Source organism: Accipiter gentilis, unplaced genomic scaffold (genome assembly GCF_929443795.1).
Source record: "Accipiter gentilis unplaced genomic scaffold, bAccGen1.1, whole genome shotgun sequence".
Lineage (NCBI taxonomy): Eukaryota > Metazoa > Chordata > Aves > Accipitriformes > Accipitridae > Astur > Astur gentilis.
In genome coordinates this window covers 25,402-46,406 of record NW_026060989.1, presented here as the reverse complement: position 1 = coordinate 46,406, position 21,005 = coordinate 25,402, and the positions used below count along the sequence as shown (strand labels likewise).

At 50.4% G+C, this 21,005-nt stretch overlaps 1 protein-coding gene across 27 annotated transcripts in view; it reads left to right on the top strand.

Annotated features, from left to right (window-relative positions):
- LOC126037256 (uncharacterized protein DKFZp434B061-like) overlaps positions 1–21,005 on the top strand; it is a 306,771-nt gene that overhangs the window by 261,564 nt on the left and 24,202 nt on the right. For 13 of the 27 annotated variants that reach the window (XM_049797553.1, XM_049797552.1, XM_049797555.1 and 10 more), the window contains exons 3-8: positions 71–115; positions 2,822–2,934; positions 3,264–3,376; positions 6,358–6,470; positions 9,439–9,551; positions 19,127–19,239. In XM_049797553.1, the coding sequence (XP_049653510.1) occupies positions 71–115; positions 2,822–2,934; positions 3,264–3,376; positions 6,358–6,470; positions 9,439–9,551; positions 19,127–19,239 (610 nt within the window). Of the gene's footprint in view, positions 1–70; positions 116–2,821; positions 2,935–3,263; positions 3,377–3,706; positions 3,820–4,147; positions 4,261–5,914; positions 6,028–6,357; positions 6,471–7,240; positions 7,354–9,438; positions 9,552–12,077; positions 12,191–13,834; positions 13,948–19,126; positions 19,240–21,005 lie in introns of all 27 variants that reach the window. The other 14 variants (XM_049797570.1, XM_049797571.1, XM_049797569.1 and 11 more) reach the window with 11 other exon arrangements.

Here is a 21,005-nt window from a genome sequence, read left to right as displayed (position 1 = left end):
ACTTTCATACAGCTCTGTTTAGGATGTGTGATGTTTCTCTGGTTGTCTAAACCGGTCTAAATTTCCACAGATGGTCCCGACTCTGGGTGGCTCTAACAAGGATCCTGGAACTCCAGTAAGTTCTAAACATCGTTTTATATTTTAAACATGATCCCAAGTTCCTTTTTGCACTTGTCTCTACGGTTTTGGCAGCTGACAGCCCCGAGGGGTGCTTGTACAAGTTTCTCCCGAAGGGCGAGTAAATTAATTCTTTTGTCCGTGAGGTGGATGGTTTGGTAACGTTATAATTCACAACGCTATAATTCCTTCTTTCAAATTTAAAAAAAATAATTGCCTTTTAAATCCATCCAATTTAATCTGCTAAAATGATTTTTGTTGTTCTACCTCTTTTCTCAAATTTTGGTTAAATTCAATGTCAGTTTCTCCACGGAACTAGATTTTCATCTGACTTTGGAATCGGAAAGGCAGGCTGTTACCGAGGTTAACTTCTGTGTCTTTACAAAACTTTGAATCAGTTACAAAACTAGATTATTTTTTTTAATTCAAATTACAAAACCGGTTAATATCAAGATGAATAGTTCAAACAATAATTGTTTCATTTTGTTTATCTCATGTTTAGAACCCCTCAAAAAAAACACATACACCCTCTAAACACACAAAAAGATTATTGCCCTCGACAATATTCCTAATAGCAACCCCAACATTATAAACTTTACACAACTGTTTTCCCAAATAGATAACGTGAAACTTACTTATAGATTTTCCGTTTTAAAGGGACAGTTTCTTTAGACTTCCAGTTTCTTGTTGGGTGCTTTCTTTATTCTCGAATAATGAAGCCAAGGTTCTTCTCCCAGACCTTTACTGCTACAAGTGTTGTTAAAATGACTCGATACGGTCCTTTCCACTTCTCGGTGATTTTATATATATTCAGTCTCCTGGTCGGAAGGGATGCGCTGCTACGTCCAGTTCTAAGGGTCCAGCTGTGGAGACATACTGACAAAGTTCTTGAAAAGAATTGCTTAAAGAAATCATAACACCTTTTAAAAACATATCTCCAAAGGCACTCAAGATACTCAGAACACAGGACTCTTGATATGGTCTTTCATACATTTCCTAAAGACTTGGCTTTTCTTTCTCTTCTGGCTATACTCCGATTCTTAATAGAGCCACGGGTAACGCTTTAACCCATGTGAGGAGTGAGGTTTCCTGACAAATTTTACTCGACTGTTGCTTAAGGATATAGTTCATTCTCTCTCTCTCTCTCTCTCTCTCCCCCCCCCCACACTTGCCTGTGGTCTATGTGGGGTGTGATAGTCTCAATCCATAGATAATACTTGGCTCAACTTGTCTCATAATCTTTGCTATAAAATGAGGGCCATTGTCAGATGACATTCTTACAGGCACCCCATATTTTGGTATTATCTCTTTGAGCAAGACTTTGACTACTTCCCTTGCTTTGTTGGTGCGACATGGGAAAGCCTTGGGCCACCCAGTAAAGATATCAACTAAAACTAGGACATATCCTTATTTTCAAGGCAATTCTATAAAATCAATTTGCTAATATTCTTCTAAAAAATTTCCTTATTTAATAATCCCAAGGATGATCTTATTACTGGTTCGGGGATAATTTTACATATACACTTCACGTCCACTTATAATTGTTTAAACAATCTTTGTCATATTTCGCTTTCTGTTTCCCAGTATACTCTGTGATGTTCAATGGGGCATTTTCTCTTATTATTGTGGGTGGGACTATTATTCGACCTGTCGGTGTTACAGCCTATCCTGTTTCATTTTGTTAGCCTGCAATCTAATAATTAATTCTTCATCTTTTTCATTATAATTTGGAGTTTCTTTAGGCAATTTTATACCTTTCTCTGGAACTAGTGCTAGGATTCCTTTTTCTGCAGCCTCTTCAGCAGCTTTATCAGCCAGTCGGTTACCTGCGTTAGGACCGGTCTTACCTAACGGATGTGCTTTACAGTGCATCATCGTGACTGCTGTTGGTTTTTGAATGCTTTCTAACAATTTCAGTATTTGTTCTGCGTGCTGAACGGCGGTTCCTGGTGCAGATAACAGTCCTCTTTCTCCCCGTATCGCTCCATGCGCACGTACCACTCCAAAAGCATACTTTGAGTCTGTCCAAGTGTTGACTCGCTTTCCTTGACTTAGTTCCAGAGCTCGAGTAAGAGTTATCAGTTCAGCCTTTTGGGCAGAGATCATCGAAGGCAAAGTTGGCAACGCAAGTACCTCCTCAGTAGTTATTGTCTATCTCGATAAAACGTTTTCCTTCACAGATGGAACCGCTTCCGTCGGCATATAGTTCCCAATCTGTTTCTTCTAGTGGCACATCTCAGAGATCCAGTCAGCTGGAGTAAACTCTTTCGATTGCCTGCAAGCAGTCACGTTCCAGTTCTCCTTTAACTCGGTCAGTTGTTGAAAACGCAACAGGGTTAACGGCGGTAGTAGTTTTTAGGTAAACATCATCTTGTTCCAGCAACAACACCACTTGGTATTTCAGCATTCTGCTAGAGGATAACCAGTGCCCCCCTTTCCGTTTTAGCACAACAGTTATCATGTGGGAAACGTACAGTAATCCTTTCTCCTCAGGCGAACTTACGAGCTTCCTGGATCAGTAGCACAGTTGCACCGTTGACGTTTTTTCTTTTTTGGAGGAACCTCTGTCCTCCGGGATCCCCTGTGATTCCTTCTGGACGTCTCCTAGAGTCTTTATGCCTTTTCTTATAAGGACTGGAGATCCCAGGTAGCAGCCCCAGACTTGTTTAATGAGGCTACCCTAGATGATTCTTCTGTTTTGCAGGAAGCTCTCTTCTCCGGGATCGACCCAAGACTCCTCCCAGGCGTCATCCCAGAACGTTTTGACCTCTGAGTTCGGGACCGGAGATCCCAGCTACCTGCCCCAGACTCCTCCAGGTAAGTAGCTCGAGACATTTTTGTTCTCCTGTAGAGAAATCTCTCAACTCCAACAGGCACCTGAGACTCCTCCCAGGCATCTCCCACAGTCTTCTGTCCTCTGCTTTACCTACCTAAGGGGTCAGGTAGAAGCCCTAGACTCCTCCAAGGAAGCTACCGTTGACGTTTTTTTCTTTTTTGGAGGAACCTCTGCCCTCCGGGATCCCCTGTGATTCCTTCCAGACGTCTCCTAGAGTCTTTTGGGCATTTCTTATAAGGACCCGAGATCGCAGGTAGCAGCCCCAGACTTGTCTAATGAGGCTACCCTAGATGATTCTTCTCTTTTGCAGGAAGCTCTGTTCTCCGGGATCGACCCAAGACTCCTCCCAGGCGTCATCCCAGAATATTTTTACCTCTGCGTTCGGGACCGGAGATCCCAGCTACCTGCCCCAGACTCCTCCAGGTAAGTAGCTCGAGACATTTTTGTTCTCCTGTAGAGAAATCTCTCAACTCCGACAGCCACCTGAGACTCCTCCCAGGCATCTCCCACAGTCTTCTGTCCTCTGCTTTACCTACCTAAGGGGTCAGGTAGAAGCCCCAGACTCCTCCAAGGAAGCTACCGTTGAGGTTTTTTTCTTTTTTTCGAGGAGCCTCTGACCTCCGGGATTCCCTGTGATTCCTTCCAGACGTCTCCTAGCGTCTTTTGGCCTTTTCTTATAAGGACCGGAGATCCCAGGTAGCAGCCCCAGACTTGTCTAATGAGGCTACCCTAGATGATTCTTTTCTTTTGCAGGAAGTTCTCTTCTCTAGGATCGACCCAAGAGTCCTCCCAGGCGTCATCCCAGAATGTTTTGACCTCTGCGTTCAGGACCGGAGATCCCATCTACCTGCCCCAGACTCCTCCAAGTAAGTAGCTCGAGACATTTTTGTTCTCCTGTAGAGAAATCTCTCAACTCCGACAGCCACCTGAGACTCCTCCCAGGCATCTCCCACAGTCTTCTGTCCTCTGCTTTACCTACCTAAGGGGTCAGGTAGAAGCCCCAGACTCCTCCAAGGAAGCTACCATTGAGGTTTTTTCTGTTTTGGAGGAGCCTGTGCCCTCTGGGATCCCCTGTGATTCCTTCCAGACGTCTCCTAGAGTCTTTTGGCCTTTTCTTATAAGGACCGGAGATCCCAGGTAGCAGCCCCAGACTTGTTTAATGAGGCTACCCTAGATGATTCTTCTCTTTTGCAGGAAGCTCTCTTCTCCGGGATCGACCCAAGACTCCTCCCAGGCGTCATCCCAGAACATTTTGACCTCTGCGTTCGGGACCGGAGATCCCAGCTACCTGCCCCAGACTCCTCCAAGTAAGTAGCTCGAGACATTTTTGTTCTCCTGTAGAGAAATCTCTCAACTCCGACAGCCACCTGAGACTCCTCCCAGGCATCTCCCACAGTCTTCTGTCCTCTGCTTTACCTACCTAAGGGGTCAGGTAGAAGCCCCAGACTCCTCTTAGGAAGCTACTGTTGAGGCTTTTTTCTGTTTTGGAGGAGCCTGTGCCCTCTGGGATCCCCTGTGATTCCTTCCAGACGTCTCCTAGAGTCTTTTGGCCTTTTCTTATAAGGACCGGAGATCCCAGGTAGCAGCCCCAGACTTGTCTAATGAGGCTACCCTAGATGATTCTTCTCTTTTGCAGGAAGCTCTCTTCTCTGGGATCAACCCAAGAGTCCTCCCAGGCATCATCCCAGAATGTTTTGACCTCTGCGTTCAGGACCGGAGATCCCATCTACCTGCCCCAGACTCCTCCAAGTAAGTAGCTCGAGACATTTTTGTTCTCCTGTAGAGAAATCTCTCAACTCCGACAGGCACCTGAGACTCCTCCCAGGCATCTCCCACAGTCTTCTGTCTTCTGCTTTACCTACCTAAGGGGTCAGGTAGAAGCCCCAGACTCCTCCAAGGAAGCTACCGTTGAGGTTTTTTTCTTTTTTGGAGGAACCTCTGCCCTCCTGGATTCCCTGTGATTCCTTCCAGACGTCTCCTAGCGTCTTTTGGCCTTTTCTTATAAGGACCGGAGATCCCAGGTAGCAGCCCCAGACTTGTCTAATGAGGCTACCCTAGATGATTCTTCTCTTTTGCAGGAAGCTCTCTTCTCTGGGATCAACCCAAGAGTCCTCCCAGGCGTCATCCCAGAATGTTTTGACCTCTGCGTTCAGGACCGGAGATCCCAGCTACCTGCCCCAGACTCCTCCAAGTAAGTAGCTCGAGACATTTTTGTTCTCCTGTAGAGAAATCTCTCAACTCCGACAGCCACCCGAGACTCCTCCCAGGCATCTCCCACAGTCTTCTGTCCTCTGCTTTACCTACCTAAGGGGTCAGGTAGAAGCCCCAGACTCCTCCATGGAAGCTACCATTGAGGTTTTTTCTTTTTTGGAGGAGCCTGTGCCCTCCGGGATCCCCTGTGATTCCTTCCAGACGTCTCCTAGAGTCTTTTGGCCTTTTCTTATAAGGACCGGAGATCCCAGGTAGCAGCCCCAGACTTGTCTAATGAGGCTACCCTAGATGATTCTTCTGTTTTGCAGGAAGCTCTCTTCTCCAGGATTGACCCAAGACTCCTCCCAGGCGTCATCCCAGAACGTTTTGACCTCTGCATTCGGGACCGGAGATCCCAGCTACCTGCCCCAGACTCCTCCAAGTAAGTAGCTCGAGACATTTTTGTTCTCCTGTAGAGAAATCTCTCAACTCCGACAGCCACCTGAGACTCCTCCCAGGCATCTCCCACAGTCTTCTGTCCTCTGCTTTACCTACCTAAGGGGTCAGGTAGAAGCCCTAGACTCCTCCAAGGAAGCTACCGTTGACGTTTTTTTCTTTTTTGGAGGAACCTCTGCCCTCCGGGATCCCCTGTGATTCCTTCCAGACGTCTCCTAGAGTCTTTTGGGCATTTCTTATAAGGACCCGAGATCGCAGGTAGCAGCCCCAGACTTGTCTAATGAGGCTACCCTAGATGATTCTTCTCTTTTGCAGGAAGCTCTCTTCTCCGGGATCGACCCAAGACTCCTCCCAGGCGTCATCCCAGAACATTTTGACCTCTGCGTTCGGGACCGGAGATCCCAGCTACCTGCCCCAGACTCCTCCAGGTAAGTAGCTCGAGACATTTTTGTTCTCCTGTAGAGAAATCTCTCAACTCCGACAGCCACCTGAGACTCCTCCCAGGCATCTCCCACAGTCTTCTGTCCTCTGCTTTACCTACCTAAGGGGTCAGGTAGAAGCCCCAGACTCCTCCAAGGAAGCTACCGTTGAGGTTTTTTTCTTTTATTCGAGGAGCCTCTGCCCTCCTGGATTCCCTGTGATTCCTTCCAGACGTCTCCTAGCGTCTTTTGGCCTTTTCTTATAAGGACCGGAGATCCCAGGTAGCAGCCCCAGACTTGTCTAATGAGGCTACCCTATATGATTCTTCTCTTTTGCAGGAAGCTCTCTTCTCTGGGATCGACCCAAGACTCCTCCCAGGCGTCATCCCAGAACGTTTTGACATCTGCGTTCGGGACCGGAGATCCCATCTACCTGCCCCAGACTCCTCCAAGTAAGTAGCTCGAGACATTTTTGTTCTCCTGTAGAGAAATCCGTCAACTCCGACAGGCACCTGAGACTCCTCCCAGGCATCTCCCACAGTCTTCTGTCCTCTGCTTTACCTACCTAAGGGGTCAGGTAGAAACCCCAGACTCCTCCAAGGAAGCTACCGTTGAGGCTTTTTTCCTTTTTGGAGGAAACACTGCCCTCCGGGATCCCCTTTGATTCCTTCCAGACGTCTCCTAGAGTCTTTTGGCCTTTTCTTATAAGGACCCGAGATCGCAGGTAGCAGCCCCAGACTTGTTTAATGAGGCTACCCTAGATGATTCTTCCCTTTTGCAGGAAGCTCTCTTCTCCGGAATCAACCCAAGACTCCTCCCAGGCGTCATCCCAGAACATTTTGACCTCTGCGTTCGGGACCGGAGATCCCAGCTGCCTGCCCCAGACTCCTCCAAGTAAGTAGCTCGAGACATTTTTGTTCTCCTGTAGAGAAATCTCTCAACTCCGACAGCCACCTGAGACTCCTCCCAGGCATCTCCCACAGTCTTCTGTCCTCTGCTTTACCTACCTAAGGGGTCAGGTAGAAGCCCCAGACTCCTCCAAGGAAGCTACCATTGAGGTTTTTTCTTTTTTGGAGGAGCCTGTGCCCTCCGGGATCCCCTGTGATTCCTTCCAGACGTCTCCTAGAGTCTTTTGGCCTTTTCTTATAAGGACCGGAGATCCCAGGTAGCAGCCCCAGACTTGTCTAATGAGGCTACCCTAGATGATTCTTTTCTTTTGCAGGAAGCTCTCTTCTCCGGGATCGACCCAAGACTCCTCCCAGGCGTCATCCCAGAATGTTTTGACCTCTGCGTTCGGGACCGGAGATCCCATCTACCTGCCCCAGACTCCTCCAAGTAAGTAGCTCGAGACATTTTTGTTCTCCTGTAGAGAAATCTCTCAACTCCGACAGCCACCTGAGACTCCTCCCAGGCATCTCCCACAGTCTTCTGTCTTCTGCTTTACCTACCTAAGGGGTCAGGTAGAAGCCCCAGACTCCTCCAAGGAAGCTACCGTTGAGGTTTTTTTCTTTTTTGGAGGAACCTCTGCCCTCCTGGATTCCCTGTGATTCCTTCCAGACGTCTCCTAGCGTCTTTTGGCCTTTTCTTATAAGGACCGGAGATCCCAGGTAGCAGCCCCAGACTTGTCTAATGAGGCTACCCTAGATGATTCTTCTCTTTTGCAGGAAGCTCTCTTCTCCGGAATCAACCCAAGAGTCCTCCCAGGCGTCATCCCAGAATGTTTTGACCTCTGCGTTCAGGACCGGAGATCCCAGCTACCTGCCCCAGACTCCTCCAAGTAAGTAGCTCGAGACATTTTTGTTCTCCTGTAGAGAAATCTCTCAACTCCGACAGCCACCTGAGACTCCTCCCAGGCATCTCCCACAGTCTTCTGTCTTCTGCTTTACCTACCTAAGGGGTCAGGTAGAAGCCCCAGACTCCTCCAAGGAAGCTACCGTTGAGGTTTTTTTCTTTTTTGGAGGAACCTCTGCCTTCCTGGATTCCCTGTGATTCCTTCCAGACGTCTCCTAGCGTCTTTTGGCCTTTTCTTATAAGGACCGGAGATCCCAGGTAGCAGCCCCAGACTTGTCTAATGAGGCTACCCTAGATGATTCTTCTCTTTTGCAGGAAGCTCTCTTCTCTGGGATCAACCCAAGAGTCCTCCCAGGCGTCATCCCAGAATGTTTTGACCTCTGCGTTCAGGACCGGAGATCCCAGCTACCTGCCCCAGACTCCTCCAAGTAAGTAGCTCGAGACATTTTTGTTCTCCTGTAGAGAAATCTCTCAACTCCGACAGCCACCTGAGACTCCTCCCAGGCATCTCCCACAGTCTTCTGTCCTCTGCTTTACCTACCTAAGGGGTCAGGTAGAAGCCCCAGACTCCTCTTAGGAAGCTACCGTTGAGGTTTTTTCTGTTTTGGCGGAGCCTGTGCCCTCTGGGATCCCTTCCAGACGTCTCCTAGAGTCTTTTGGGCTTTTCTTATAAGGACCGGAGATCGCAGGTAGCAGCCCCAGACTTGTCTAATGAGGCTACCCTAGATGATTCTTCTCTTTTGCAGGAAGCTCTCTTCTCCGGAATCAACCCAAGACTCCTCCCAGGCGTCATCCCAGAACATTTTGACCTCTGCGTTCGGGACCGGAGATCCCAGCTACCTGCCCCACACTCCTCCAAGTAAGTAGCTCGAGACATTTTTGTTCTCCTGTAGAGAAATCTCTCAACTCCGACAGCCACCTGAGACTCCTCCCAGGCATTTCCCACAGTCTTCTGTCCTCTGCTTTACCTACCTAAGGGGTCAGGTAGAAGCCCCAGACTCCTCCAAGGAAGCTACCATTGAGGTTTTTTCTTTTTTGGAGGAGCCTGTGCCCTCCGGGATCCCCTGTGATTCCTTCCAGACGTCTCCTAGAGTCTTTTGGCCTTTTCTTATAAGGACCGGAGATCGCAGGTAGCAGCCCCAGACTTGTCTAATGAGGCTACCCTAGATGATTCTTTTCTTTTGCAGGAAGTTCTCTTCTCCGGGGTCGACCCAAGACTCCTCCCAGGCCTCATCCCAGAATGTTTTGACCTCTGCGTTCGGGACCGGAGATCCCAGCTACCTGCCCCACACTCCTCCAAGTAAGTAGCTCGAGACATTTTTGTTCTCCTGTAGAGAAATCTCTCAACTCCGACAGCCACCTGAGACTCCTCCCAGGCATCTCCCACAGTCTTCTGTCCTCTGCTTTACCTACCTAAGGGGTCAGGTAGAAGCCCCAGACTCCTCTTAGGAAGCTACTGTTGAGGCTTTTTTCTGTTTTGGAGGAGCCTGTGCCCTCTGGGATCCCCTGTGATTCCTTCCAGACGTCTCCTAGAGTCTTTTGGCCTTTTCTTATAAGGACCGGAGATCTCAGGTAGCAGCCCCAGATTTGTCTAATGAGGCTACCCTAGATGATTCTTCTCTTTTGCAGGAAGCTCTCTTCTCCGGGGTCGACCCAAGACTCCTCCCAGGCGTCATCCCAGAACGTTTTGACCTCTGCGTTCGGGACCGGAGATCCCATCTACCTGCCCCAGACTCCTCCAAGTAAGTAGCTCGAGACATTTTTGTTCTCCTGTAGAGACATCCCTCAACTCCGACAGGCACCTGAGACTCCTCCCAGGCATCTCCCACAGTCTTCTGTCCTCTGCTTTACCTACCTAAGGGGTCAGGTAGAAACCCCAGACTCCTCCAAGGAAGCTACCGTTGAGGCTTTTTTCTTTTTTGGAGGAAACACTGCCCTCCGGGATCCCCTTTGATTCCTTCCAGACGTCTCCTAGAGTCTTTTGGCCTTTTCTTATAAGGACCCGAGATCGCAGGTAGCAGCCCCAGACTTGTTTAATGAGGCTACCCTAGATGATTCTTCTCTTTTGCAGGAAGCTCTCGTCTCCGGAATCAACCCAAGACTCCTCCCAGGCGTCATCCCAGAACATTTTGACCTCTGCGTTCGGGACCGGAGATCCCAGCTACCTGCCCCAGACTCCTCCAAGTAAGTAGCTCGAGACATTTTTGTTCTCCTGTAGAGAAATCTCTCAACTCCGACAGCCACCTGAGACTCCTCCCAGGCATCTCCCACAGTCTTCTGTCCTCTGCTTTACCTACCTAAGGGGTCAGGTAGAAGCCCCAGACTCCTCCAAGGAAGCTACCATTGAGGTTTTTTCTTTTTTGGAGGAGCCTGTGCCCTCCGGGATCCCCTGTGATTCCTTCCAGACGTCTCCTAGAGTCTTTTGGCCTTTTCTTATAAGGACCGGAGATCGCAGGTAGCAGCCCCAGACTTGTCTAATGAGGCTACCCTAGATGATTCTTTTCTTTTGCAGGAAGTTCTCTTCTCCGGGGTCGACCCAAGACTCCTCCCAGGCGTCATCCCAGAATGTTTTGACCTCTGCGTTCGGGACCGGAGATCCCAGCTACCTGCCCCACACTCCTCCAAGTAAGTAGCTCGAGACATTTTTGTTCTCCTGTAGAGAAATCTCTCAACTCCGACAGCCACCTGAGACTCCTCCCAGGCATCTCCCACAGTCTTCTGTCCTCTGCTTTACCTACCTAAGGGGTCAGGTAGAAGCCCCAGACTCCTCTTAGGAAGCTACTGTTGAGGCTTTTTTCTGTTTTGGAGGAGCCTGTGCCCTCTGGGATCCCCTGTGATTCCTTCCAGACGTCTCCTAGAGTCTTTTGGCCTTTTCTTATAAGGACCGGAGATCTCAGGTAGCAGCCCCAGATTTGTCTAATGAGGCTACCCTAGATGATTCTTCTCTTTTGCAGGAAGCTCTCTTCTCCGGGATCGATCCAAGACTCCTCCCAGGCGTCATCCCAGAACGTTTTGACCTCTGCGTTCGAGACCGGAGATCCCAGCTACCTGCCCCAGACTCCTCCAAGTAAGTAGCTCGAGACATTTTTGTTCTCCTGTAGAGAAATCTCTCAACTCCGACAGCCACCTGAGACTCCTCCCAGGCATCTCCCACAGTCTTCTGTCTTCTGCTTTACCTACCTAAGGGGTCAGGTAGAAGCCCCAGACTCCTCCAAGGAAGCTACCGTTGAGGTTTTTTTCTTTTTTGGAGGAACCTCTGCCCTCCTGGATTCCCTGTGATTCCTTCCAGACGTCTCCTAGCGTCTTTTGGCCTTTTCTTATAAGGACCGGAGATCCCAGGTAGCAGCCCCAGACTTGTCTAATGAGGCTACCCTAGATGATTCTTCTCTGTTGCAGGAAGCTCTCTTCTCTGGGATCAACCCAAGAGTCCTCCCAGGCGTCATCCCAGAATGTTTTGACCTCTGCGTTCAGGACCGGAGATCCCAGCTACCTGCCCCAGACTCCTCCAAGTAAGTAGCTCGAGACATTTTTGTTCTCCTGTAGAGAAATCTCTCAACTCCGACAGCCACCTGAGACTCCTCCCAGGCATCTCCCACAGTCTTCTGTCCTCTGCTTTACCTACCTAAGGGGTCAGGTAGAAGCCCCAGACTCCTCTTAGGAAGCTACCGTTGAGGTTTTTTCTGTTTTGGCGGAGCCTGTGCCCTCTGGGATCCCTTCCAGACGTCTCCTAGAGTCTTTTGGGCTTTTCTTATAAGGACCGGAGATCGCAGGTAGCAGCCCCAGACTTGTCTAATGAGGCTACCCTAGATGATTCTTCTCTTTTGCAGGAAGCTCTCTTCTCCGGAATCAACCCAAGACTCCTCCCAGGCGTCATCCCAGAACATTTTGACCTCTGCGTTCGGGACCGGAGATCCCAGCTACCTGCCCCAGACTCCTCCAAGTAAGTAGCTCGAGACATTTTTGTTCTCCTGTAGAGAAATCTCTCAACTCCGACAGCCACCTGAGACTCCTCCCAGGCATCTCCCACAGTCTTCTGTCCTCTGCTTTACCTACCTAAGGGGTGAGGTAGAAGCCCCAGACTCCTCCAAGGAAGCTACCATTGAGGTTTTTTCTTTTTTGGAGGAGCCTGTGCCCTCCGGGATCCCCTGTGATTCCTTCCAGACGTCTCCTAGAGTCTTTTGGCCTTTTCTTATAAGGACCGGAGATCGCAGGTAGCAGCCCCAGACTTGTCTAATGAGGCTACCCTAGATGATTCTTTTCTTTTGCAGGAAGTTCTCTTCTCCGGGGTCGACCCAAGACTCCTCCCAGGCCTCATCCCAGAATGTTTTGACCTCTGCGTTCGGGACCGGAGATCCCATCTACCTGCCCCAGACTCCTCCAAGTAAGTAGCTCGAGACATTTTTGTTCTCCTGTAGAGAAATCTCTCAACTCCGACAGCCACCTGAGACTCCTCCCAGGCATCTCCCACAGTCTTCTGTCCTCTGCTTTACCTACCTAAGGGGTCAGGTAGAAGCCCCAGACTCCTCTTAGGAAGCTACTGTTGAGGCTTTTTTCTGTTTTGGAGGAGCCTGTGCCCTCTGGGATCCCCTGTGATTCCTTCCAGACGTCTCCTAGAGTCTTTTGGCCTTTTCTTATAAGGACCGGAGATCTCAGGTAGCAGCCCCAGATTTGTCTAATGAGGCTACCCTAGATGATTCTTCTCTTTTGCAGGAAGCTCTCTTCTCCGGGGTCGACCCAAGACTCCTCCCAGGCGTCATCCCAGAACGTTTTGACCTCTGCGTTCGAGACCGGAGATCCCAGCTACCTGCCCCAGACTCCTCCAAGTAAGTAGCTCGAGACATTTTTGTTCTCCTGTAGAGAAATCTCTCAACTCCGACAGCCACCTGAGACTCCTCCCAGGCATCTCCCACAGTCTTCTGTCTTCTGCTTTACCTACCTAAGGGGTCAGGTAGAAGCCCCAGACTCCTCCAAGGAAGCTACCGTTGAGGTTTTTTTCTTTTTTGGAGGAACCTCTGCCCTCCTGGATTCCCTGTGATTCCTTCCAGACGTCTCCTAGCGTCTTTTGGCCTTTTCTTATAAGGACCGGAGATCCCAGGTAGCAGCCCCAGACTTGTCTAATGAGGCTACCCTAGATGATTCTTCTCTTTTGCAGGAAGCTCTCTTCTCTGGGATCAACCCAAGAGTCCTCCCAGGCGTCATCCCAGAATGTTTTGACCTCTGCGTTCAGGACCGGAGATCCCAGCTACCTGCCCCAGACTCCTCCAAGTAAGTAGCTCGAGACATTTTTGTTCTCCTGTAGAGAAATCTCTCAACTCCGACAGCCACCTGAGACTCCTCCCAGGCATCTCCCACAGTCTTCTGTCTTCTGCTTTACCTACCTAAGGGGTCAGGTAGAAGCCCCAGACTCCTCCAAGGAAGCTACCGTTGAGGTTTTTTTCTTTTTTGGAGGAACCTCTGCCCTCCTGGATTCCCTGTGATTCCTTCCAGACGTCTCCTAGCGTCTTTTGGGCATTTCTTATAAGGACCCGAGATCGCAGGTAGCAGCCCCAGACTTGTCTAATGAGGCTACCCTAGATGATTCTTCTCTGTTGCAGGAAGCTCTCTTCTCTGGGATCAACCCAAGAGTCCTCCCAGGCGTCATCCCAGAATGTTTTGACCTCTGCGTTCAGGACCGGAGATCCCAGCTACCTGCCCCAGACTCCTCCAAGTAAGTAGCTCGAGACATTTTTGTTCTCCTGTAGAGAAATCTCTCAACTCCGACAGCCACCTGAGACTCCTCCCAGGCATCTCCCACAGTCTTCTGTCCTCTGCTTTACCTACCTAAGGGGTCAGGTAGAAGCCCCAGACTCCTCTTAGGAAGCTACCGTTGAGGTTTTTTCTGTTTTGGCGGAGCCTGTGCCCTCTGGGATCCCTTCCAGACGTCTCCTAGAGTCTTTTGGGCTTTTCTTATAAGGACCGGAGATCGCAGGTAGCAGCCCCAGACTTGTCTAATGAGGCTACCCTAGATGATTCTTCTGTTTTGCAGGAAGCTCTCTTCTCCAGGATTGACCCAAGACTCCTCCCAGGCGTCATCCCAGAACGTTTTGACCTCTGCATTCGGGACCGGAGATCCCAGCTACCTGCCCCAGACTCCTCCAGGTAAGTAGCTCGAGACATTTTTGTTCTCCTGTAGAGAAATCTCTCAACTCCGACAGCCACCTGAGACTCCTCCCAGGCATCTCCCACAGTCTTCTGTCCTCTGCTTTACCTACCTAAGGGGTCAGGTAGAAGCCCCAGACTCCTCCAAGGAAGCTACCGTTGAGGTTTTTTTCTTTTTTTCGAGGAGCCTCTGCCCTCCTGGATTCCCTGTGATTCCTTCCAGATGTCTCCTAGCGTCTTTTGGCCTTTTCTTATAAGGACCGGAGATCCCAGGTAGCAGCCCCAGACTTGTCTAATGAGGCTACCCTAGATGATTCTTCTCTTTTGCAGGAAGCTCTCTTCTCTGGGATCGACCCAAGACTCCTCCCAGGCGTCATCCCAGAACGTTTTGACATCTGCGTTCGGGACCGGAGATCCCATCTACCTGCCCCAGACTCCTCCAAGTAAGTAGCTCGAGACATTTTTGTTCTCCTGTAGAGAAATCCCTCAACTCCGACAGGCACCTGAGACTCCTCCCAGGCATCTCCCACAGTCTTCTGTCCTCTGCTTTACCTACCTAAGGGGTCAGGTAGAAACCCCAGACTCCTCCAAGGAAGCTACCGTTGAGGCTTTTTTCTTTTTTGGAGGAAACACTGCCCTCCGGGATCCCCTTTGATTCCTTCCAGACGTCTCCTAGAGTCTTTTGGCCTTTTCTTATAAGGACCCGAGATCGCAGGTAGCAGCCCCAGACTTGTTTAATGAGGCTACCCTAGATGATTCTTCTCTTTTGCAGGAAGCTCTCTTCTCCGGAATCAACCCAAGACTCCTCCCAGGCGTCATCCCAGAACATTTTGACCTCTGCGTTCGGGACCGGAGATCCCAGCTACCTGCCCCAGACTCCTCCAAGTAAGTAGCTCGAGACATTTTTGTTCTCCTGTAGAGAAATCTCTCAACTCCGACAGCCACCTGAGACTCCTCCCAGGCATCTCCCACAGTCTTCTGTCCCCTGCTTTACCTACCTAAGGGGTCAGGTAGAAGCCCCAGACTCCTCCAAGGAAGCTACCGTTGAGGCTTTTTCTTTTTTGGAGGAGCCTGTGCCCTCCGGGATCCCCTGTGATTCCTTCCAGACGTCTCCTAGAGTCTTTTGGCCTTTTCTTATAAGGACCGGAGATCGCAGGTAGCAGCCCCAGACTTGTCTAATGAGGCTACCCTAGATGATTCTTTTCTTTTGCAGGAAGTTCTCTTCTCCGGGGTCGACCCAAGACTCCTCCCAGGCGTCATCCCAGAATGTTTTGACCTCTGCGTTCGGGACCGGAGATCCCATCTACCTGCCCCAGACTCCTCCAAGTAAGTAGCTCGAGACATTTTTGTTCTCCTGTAGAGAAATCTCTCAACTCCGACAGCCACCTGAGACTCCTCCCAGGCATCTCCCACAGTCTTCTGTCCTCTGCTTTACCTACCTAAGGGGTCAGGTAGAAGCCCCAGACTCCTCTTAGGAAGCTACTGTTGAGGCTTTTTTCTGTTTTGGAGGAGCCTGTGCCCTCTGGGATCCCCTGTGATTCCTTCCAGACGTCTCCTAGAGTCTTTTGGCCTTTTCTTATAAGGACCGGAGATCCCAGGTAGCAGCCCCAGATTTGTCTAATGAGGCTACCCTAGATGATTCTTCTCTTTTGCAGGAAGCTCTCTTCTCCGTGATCGACCCAAGACTCCTCCCAGGCGTCATCCCAGAACGTTTTGACCTCTGCGTTCGAGACCGGAGATCCCAGCTACCTGCCCCAGACTCCTCCAAGTAAGTAGCTCGAGACATTTTTGTTCTCCTGTAGAGAAATCTCTCAACTCCGACAGCCACCTGAGACTCCTCCCAGGCATCTCCCACAGTCTTCTGTCTTCTGCTTTACCTACCTAAGGGGTCAGGTAGAAGCCCCAGACTCCTCCAAGGAAGCTACCGTTGAGGTTTTTTTCTTTTTTGGAGGAACCTCTGCCCTCCTGGATTCCCTGTGATTCCTTCCAGACGTCTCCTAGCGTCTTTTGGCCTTTTCTTATAAGGACCGGAGATCCCAGGTAGCAGCCCCAGACTTGTCTAATGAGGCTACCCTAGATGATTCTTCTCTTTTGCAGGAAGCTCTCTTCTCTGGGATCAACCCAAGAGTCCTCCCAGGCGTCATCCCAGAATGTTTTGACCTCTGCGTTCAGGACCGGAGATCCCAGCTACCTGCCCCACACTCCTCCAAGTAAGTAGCTCGAGACATTTTTGTTCTCCTGTAGAGAAATCTCTCAACTCCGACAGCCACCTGAGACTCCTCCCAGGCATCTCCCACAGTCTTCTGTCTTCTGCTTTACCTACCTAAGGGGTCAGGTAGAAGCCCCAGACTCCTCCAAGGAAGCTACCGTTGAGGTTTTTTTCTTTTTTGGAGGAACCTCTGCCCTCCTGGATTCCCTGTGATTCCTTCCAGACGTCTCCTAGCGTCTTTTGGCCTTTTCTTATAAGGACCGGAGATCCCAGGTAGCAGCCCCAGACTTGTCTAATGAGGCTACCCTAGATGATTCTTCTCTGTTGCAGGAAGCTCTCTTCTCTGGGATCAACCCAAGAGTCCTCCCAGGCGTCATCCCAGAATGTTTTGACCTCTGCGTTCAGGACCGGAGATCCCAGCTACCTGCCCCAGACTCCTCCAAGTAAGTAGCTCGAGACATTTTTGTTCTCCTGTAGAGAAATCTCTCAACTCCGTCAGCCACCTGAGACTCCTCCCAGGCATCTCCCACAGTCTTCTGTCCTCTGCTTTACCTACCTAAGGGGTCAGGTAGAAGCCCCAGACTCCTCTTAGGAAGCTACCGTTGAGGTTTTTTCTGTTTTGGCGGAGCCTGTGCCCTCTGGGATCCCTTCCAGACGTCTCCTAGAGTCTTTTGGGCTTTTCTTATAAGGACCGGAGATCCCAGGTAGCAGCCCCAGACTTGTTTAATGAGGCTACCCTAGATGATTCTTCTCTTTTGCAGGAAGCTCTCTTCTCCGGAATCAACCCAAGACTCCTCCCAGGCGTCATCCCAGAATGTTTTGACCTCTGCGTTCGGGACCGGAGATCCCAGCTACCTGCCCCAGACTCCTCCAAGTAAGTAGCTCGAGACATTTTTGTTCTCCTGTAGAGAAATCTCTCAACTCCGACAGCCACCTGAGACTCCTCCCAGGCATCTCCCACAGTCTTCTGTCCCCTGCTTTACCTACCTAAGGGGTCAGGTAGAAGCCCCAGACTCCTCCAAGGAAGCTACCGTTGAGGCTTTTTCTTTTTTGGAGGAGCCTGTGCCCTCCGGGATCCCCTGTGATTCCTTCCAGACGTCTCCTAGAGTCTTTTGGCCTTTTCTTATAAGGACCGGAGATCCCAGGTAGCAGCCCCAGACTTGTCTAATGAGGCTACCCTATATGATTCTTCTCTTTTGCAGGAAGCTCTCTTCTCTGGGATCGACCCAAGACTCCTCCCAGGCGTCATCCCAGAACGTTTTGACATCTGCGTTCGGGACCGGAGATCCCATCTACCTGCCCCAGACTCCTCCAAGTAAGTAGCTCGAGACATTTTTGTTCTCCTGTAGAGAAATCCGTCAACTCCGACAGGCACCTGAGACTCCTCCCAGGCATCTCCCACAGTCTTCTGTCCTCTGCTTTACCTACCTAAGGGGTCAGGTAGAAACCCCAGACTCCTCCAAGGAAGCTACCGTTGAGGCTTTTTTCCTTTTTGGAGGAAACACTGCCCTCCGGGATCCCCTTTGATTCCTTCCAGACGTCTCCTAGAGGCTTTTGGCCTTTTCCTATAAGGACCGGAGATCCCAGGTAGCAGCCCCAGACTTGTTTAATGAGGCTACCCTAGATGATTCTTCTCTTTTGCAGGAAGCTCTCTTCTCCGGAATCAACCCAAGACTCCTCCCAGGCGTCATCCCAGAACATTTTGACCTCTGCGTTCAGGACCGGAGATCCCAGCTACCTGCCCCAGACTCCTCCAAGTAAGTAGCTCGAGACATTTTTGTTCTCCTGTAGAGAAATCTCTCAACTCCGACAGCCACCTGAGACTCCTCCCAGGCATCTCCCACAGTCTTCTGTCCTCTGCTTTACCTACCTAAGGGGTCAGGTAGAAGCCCCAGACTCCTCCAAGGAAGCTACCATTGAGGTTTTTTCCTTTTTTGGAGGAGCCTGTGCCCTCCGGGATCCCCTGTGATTCCTTCCAGACGTCTCCTAGAGTCTTTTGGCCTTTTCTTATAAGGACCGGAGATCCCAGGTAGCAGCCCCAGACTTGTCTAATGAGGCTACCCTAGATGATTCTTTTCTTTTGCAGGAAGTTCTCTTCTCCGGGATCGACCCAAGACTCCTCCCAGGCGTCATCCCAGAATGTTTTGACCTCTGCGTTCGGGACCGGAGATCCCATCTACCTGCCCCAGACTCCTCCAAGTAAGTAGCTCGAGACATTTTTGTTCTCCTGTAGAGAAATCTCTCAACTCCGTCAGCCACCTGAGACTCCTCCCAGGCATCTCCCACAGTCTTCTGTCCTCTGCTTTACCTACCTAAGGGGTCAGGTAGAAGCCCCAGACTCCTCTTAGGAAGCTACTGTTGAGGCTTTTTTCTGTTTTGGAGGAGCCTGTGCCCTCCGGGATCCCCTGTGATTCCTTCCAGACGTCTCCTAGAGTCTTTTGGCCTTTTCTTATAAGGACCGGAGATCCCAGGTAGCAGCCCCAGACTTGTCTAATGAGGCTACCCTAGATGATTCTTCTCTTTTGCAGGAAGCTCTCTTCTCCAGGATTGACCCAAGACTCCTCCCAGGCGTCATCCCAGAACGTTTTGACCTCTGCATTCGGGACCGGAGATCCCAGCTACCTGCCCCAGACTCCTCCAAGTAAGTAGCTCGAGACATTTTTGTTCTCCTGTAGAGAAATCTCTCAACTCCGACAGCCACCTGAGACTCCTCCCAGGCATCTCCCACAGTCTTCTGTCCTCTGCTTTACCTACCTAAGGGGTCAGGTAGAAGCCCTAGACTCCTCCAAGGAAGCTACCGTTGACGTTTTTTTCTTTTTTGGAGGAACCTCTGCCCTCCGGGATCCCCTGTGATTCCTTCCAGACGTCTCCTAGAGTCTTTTGGCCTTTTCTTATAAGGACCCGAGATCGCAGGTAGCAGCCCCAGACTTGTCTAATGAGGCTACCCTAGATGATTCTTCTCTTTTGCAGGAAGCTCTCTTCTCCGGGATCGACCCAAGACTCCTCCCAGGCGTCATCCCAGAACATTTTTACCTCTGCGTTCGGGACCGGAGATCCCAGCTACCTGCCCCAGACTCCTCCAGGTAAGTAGCTCGAGACATTTTTGTTCTCCTGTAGAGAAATCTCTCAACTCCGACAGCCACCTGAGACTCCTCCCAGGCATCTCCCACAGTCTTCTGTCCTCTGCTTTACCTACCTAAGGGGTCAGGTAGAAGCCCCAGACTCCTCCAGGGAAGCTACCGTTGAGGTTTTTTTCTTTTTTTCGAGGAGCCTCTGACCTCCGGGATTCCCTGTGATTCCTTCCAGATGTCTCCTAGCGTCTTTTGGCCTTTTCTTATAAGGACCGGAGATCCCAGGTAGCAGCCCCAGACTTGTCTAATGAGGCTACCCTATATGATTCTTCTCTTTTGCAGGAAGCTCTCTTCTCTGGGATCGACCCAAGACTCCTCCCAGGCGTCATCCCAGAACGTTTTGACATCTGCGTTCGGGACCGGAGATCCCATCTACCTGCCCCAGACTCCTCCAAGTAAGTAGCTCGAGACATTTTTGTTCTCCTGTAGAGAAATCCCTCAACTCCGACAGGCACCTGAGACTCCTCCCAGGCATCTCCCACAGTCTTCTGTCCTCTGCTTTACCTACCTAAGGGGTCAGGTAGAAACCCCAGACTCCTCCAAGGAAGCTACCGTTGAGGCTTTTTTCTTTTTTGGAGGAAACACTGCCCTCCGGGATCCCCTTTGATTCCTTCCAGACGTCTCCTAGAGTCTTTTGGCCTTTTCTTATAAGGACCCGAGATCGCAGGTAGCAGCCCCAGACTTGTTTAATGAGGCTACCCTAGATGATTCTTCTCTTTTGCAGGAAGCTCTCTTCTCCGGAATCAACCCAAGACTCCTCCCAGGCGTCATCCCAGAACATTTTGACCTCTGCGTTCGGGACCGGAGATCCCAGCTATCTGCCCCAGACTCCTCCAAGTAAGTAGCTCGAGACATTTTTGTTCTCCTGTAGAGAAATCTCTCAACTCCGACAGCCACCTGAGACTCCTCCCAGGCATCTCCCACAGTCTTCTGTCCTTTGCTTTACCTACCTAAGGGGTCAGGTAGAAGCCCCAGACTCCTCCAAGGAAGCTACCATTGAGGTTTTTTCTTTTTTGGAGGAGCCTGTGCCCTCCGGGATCCCTGTGATTCCTTCCAGACGTCTCCTAGAGTCTTTTGGCCTTTTCTTATAAGGACCGGAGATCCCAGGTAGCAGCCCCAGACTTGTCTAATGAGGCTACCCTAGATGATTCTTTTCTTTTGCAGGAAGTTCTCTTCTCTGGGGTCGACCCAAGACTCCTCCCAGGCGTCATCCCAGAATGTTTTGACCTCTGCGTTCGGGACCGGAGATCCCATCTACCTGCCCCAGACTCCTCCAAGTAAGTAGCTCGAGACATTTTTGTTCTCCTGTAGAGAAATCTCTCAACTCCGTCAGCCACCTGAGACTCCTCCCAGGCATCTCCCACAGTCTTCTGTCCTCTGCTTTACCTACCTAAGGGGTCAGGTAGAAGCCCCAGACTCCTCTTAGGAAGCTACTGTTGAGGCTTTTTTCTGTTTTGGAGGAGCCTGTGCCCTCTGGGATCCCCTGTGATTCCTTCCAGACGTCTCCTAGAGTCTTTTGGCCTTTTCTTATAAGGACCGGAGATCTCAGGTAGCAGCCCCAGATTTGTCTAATGAGGCTACCCTAGATGATTCTTCTCTTTTGCAGGAAGCTCTCTTCTCCGGGATCGACCCAAGACTCCTCCCAGGCGTCATCCCAGAACGTTTTGACCTCTGCGTTCGAGACCGGAGATCCCAGCTACCTGCCCCAGACTCCTCCA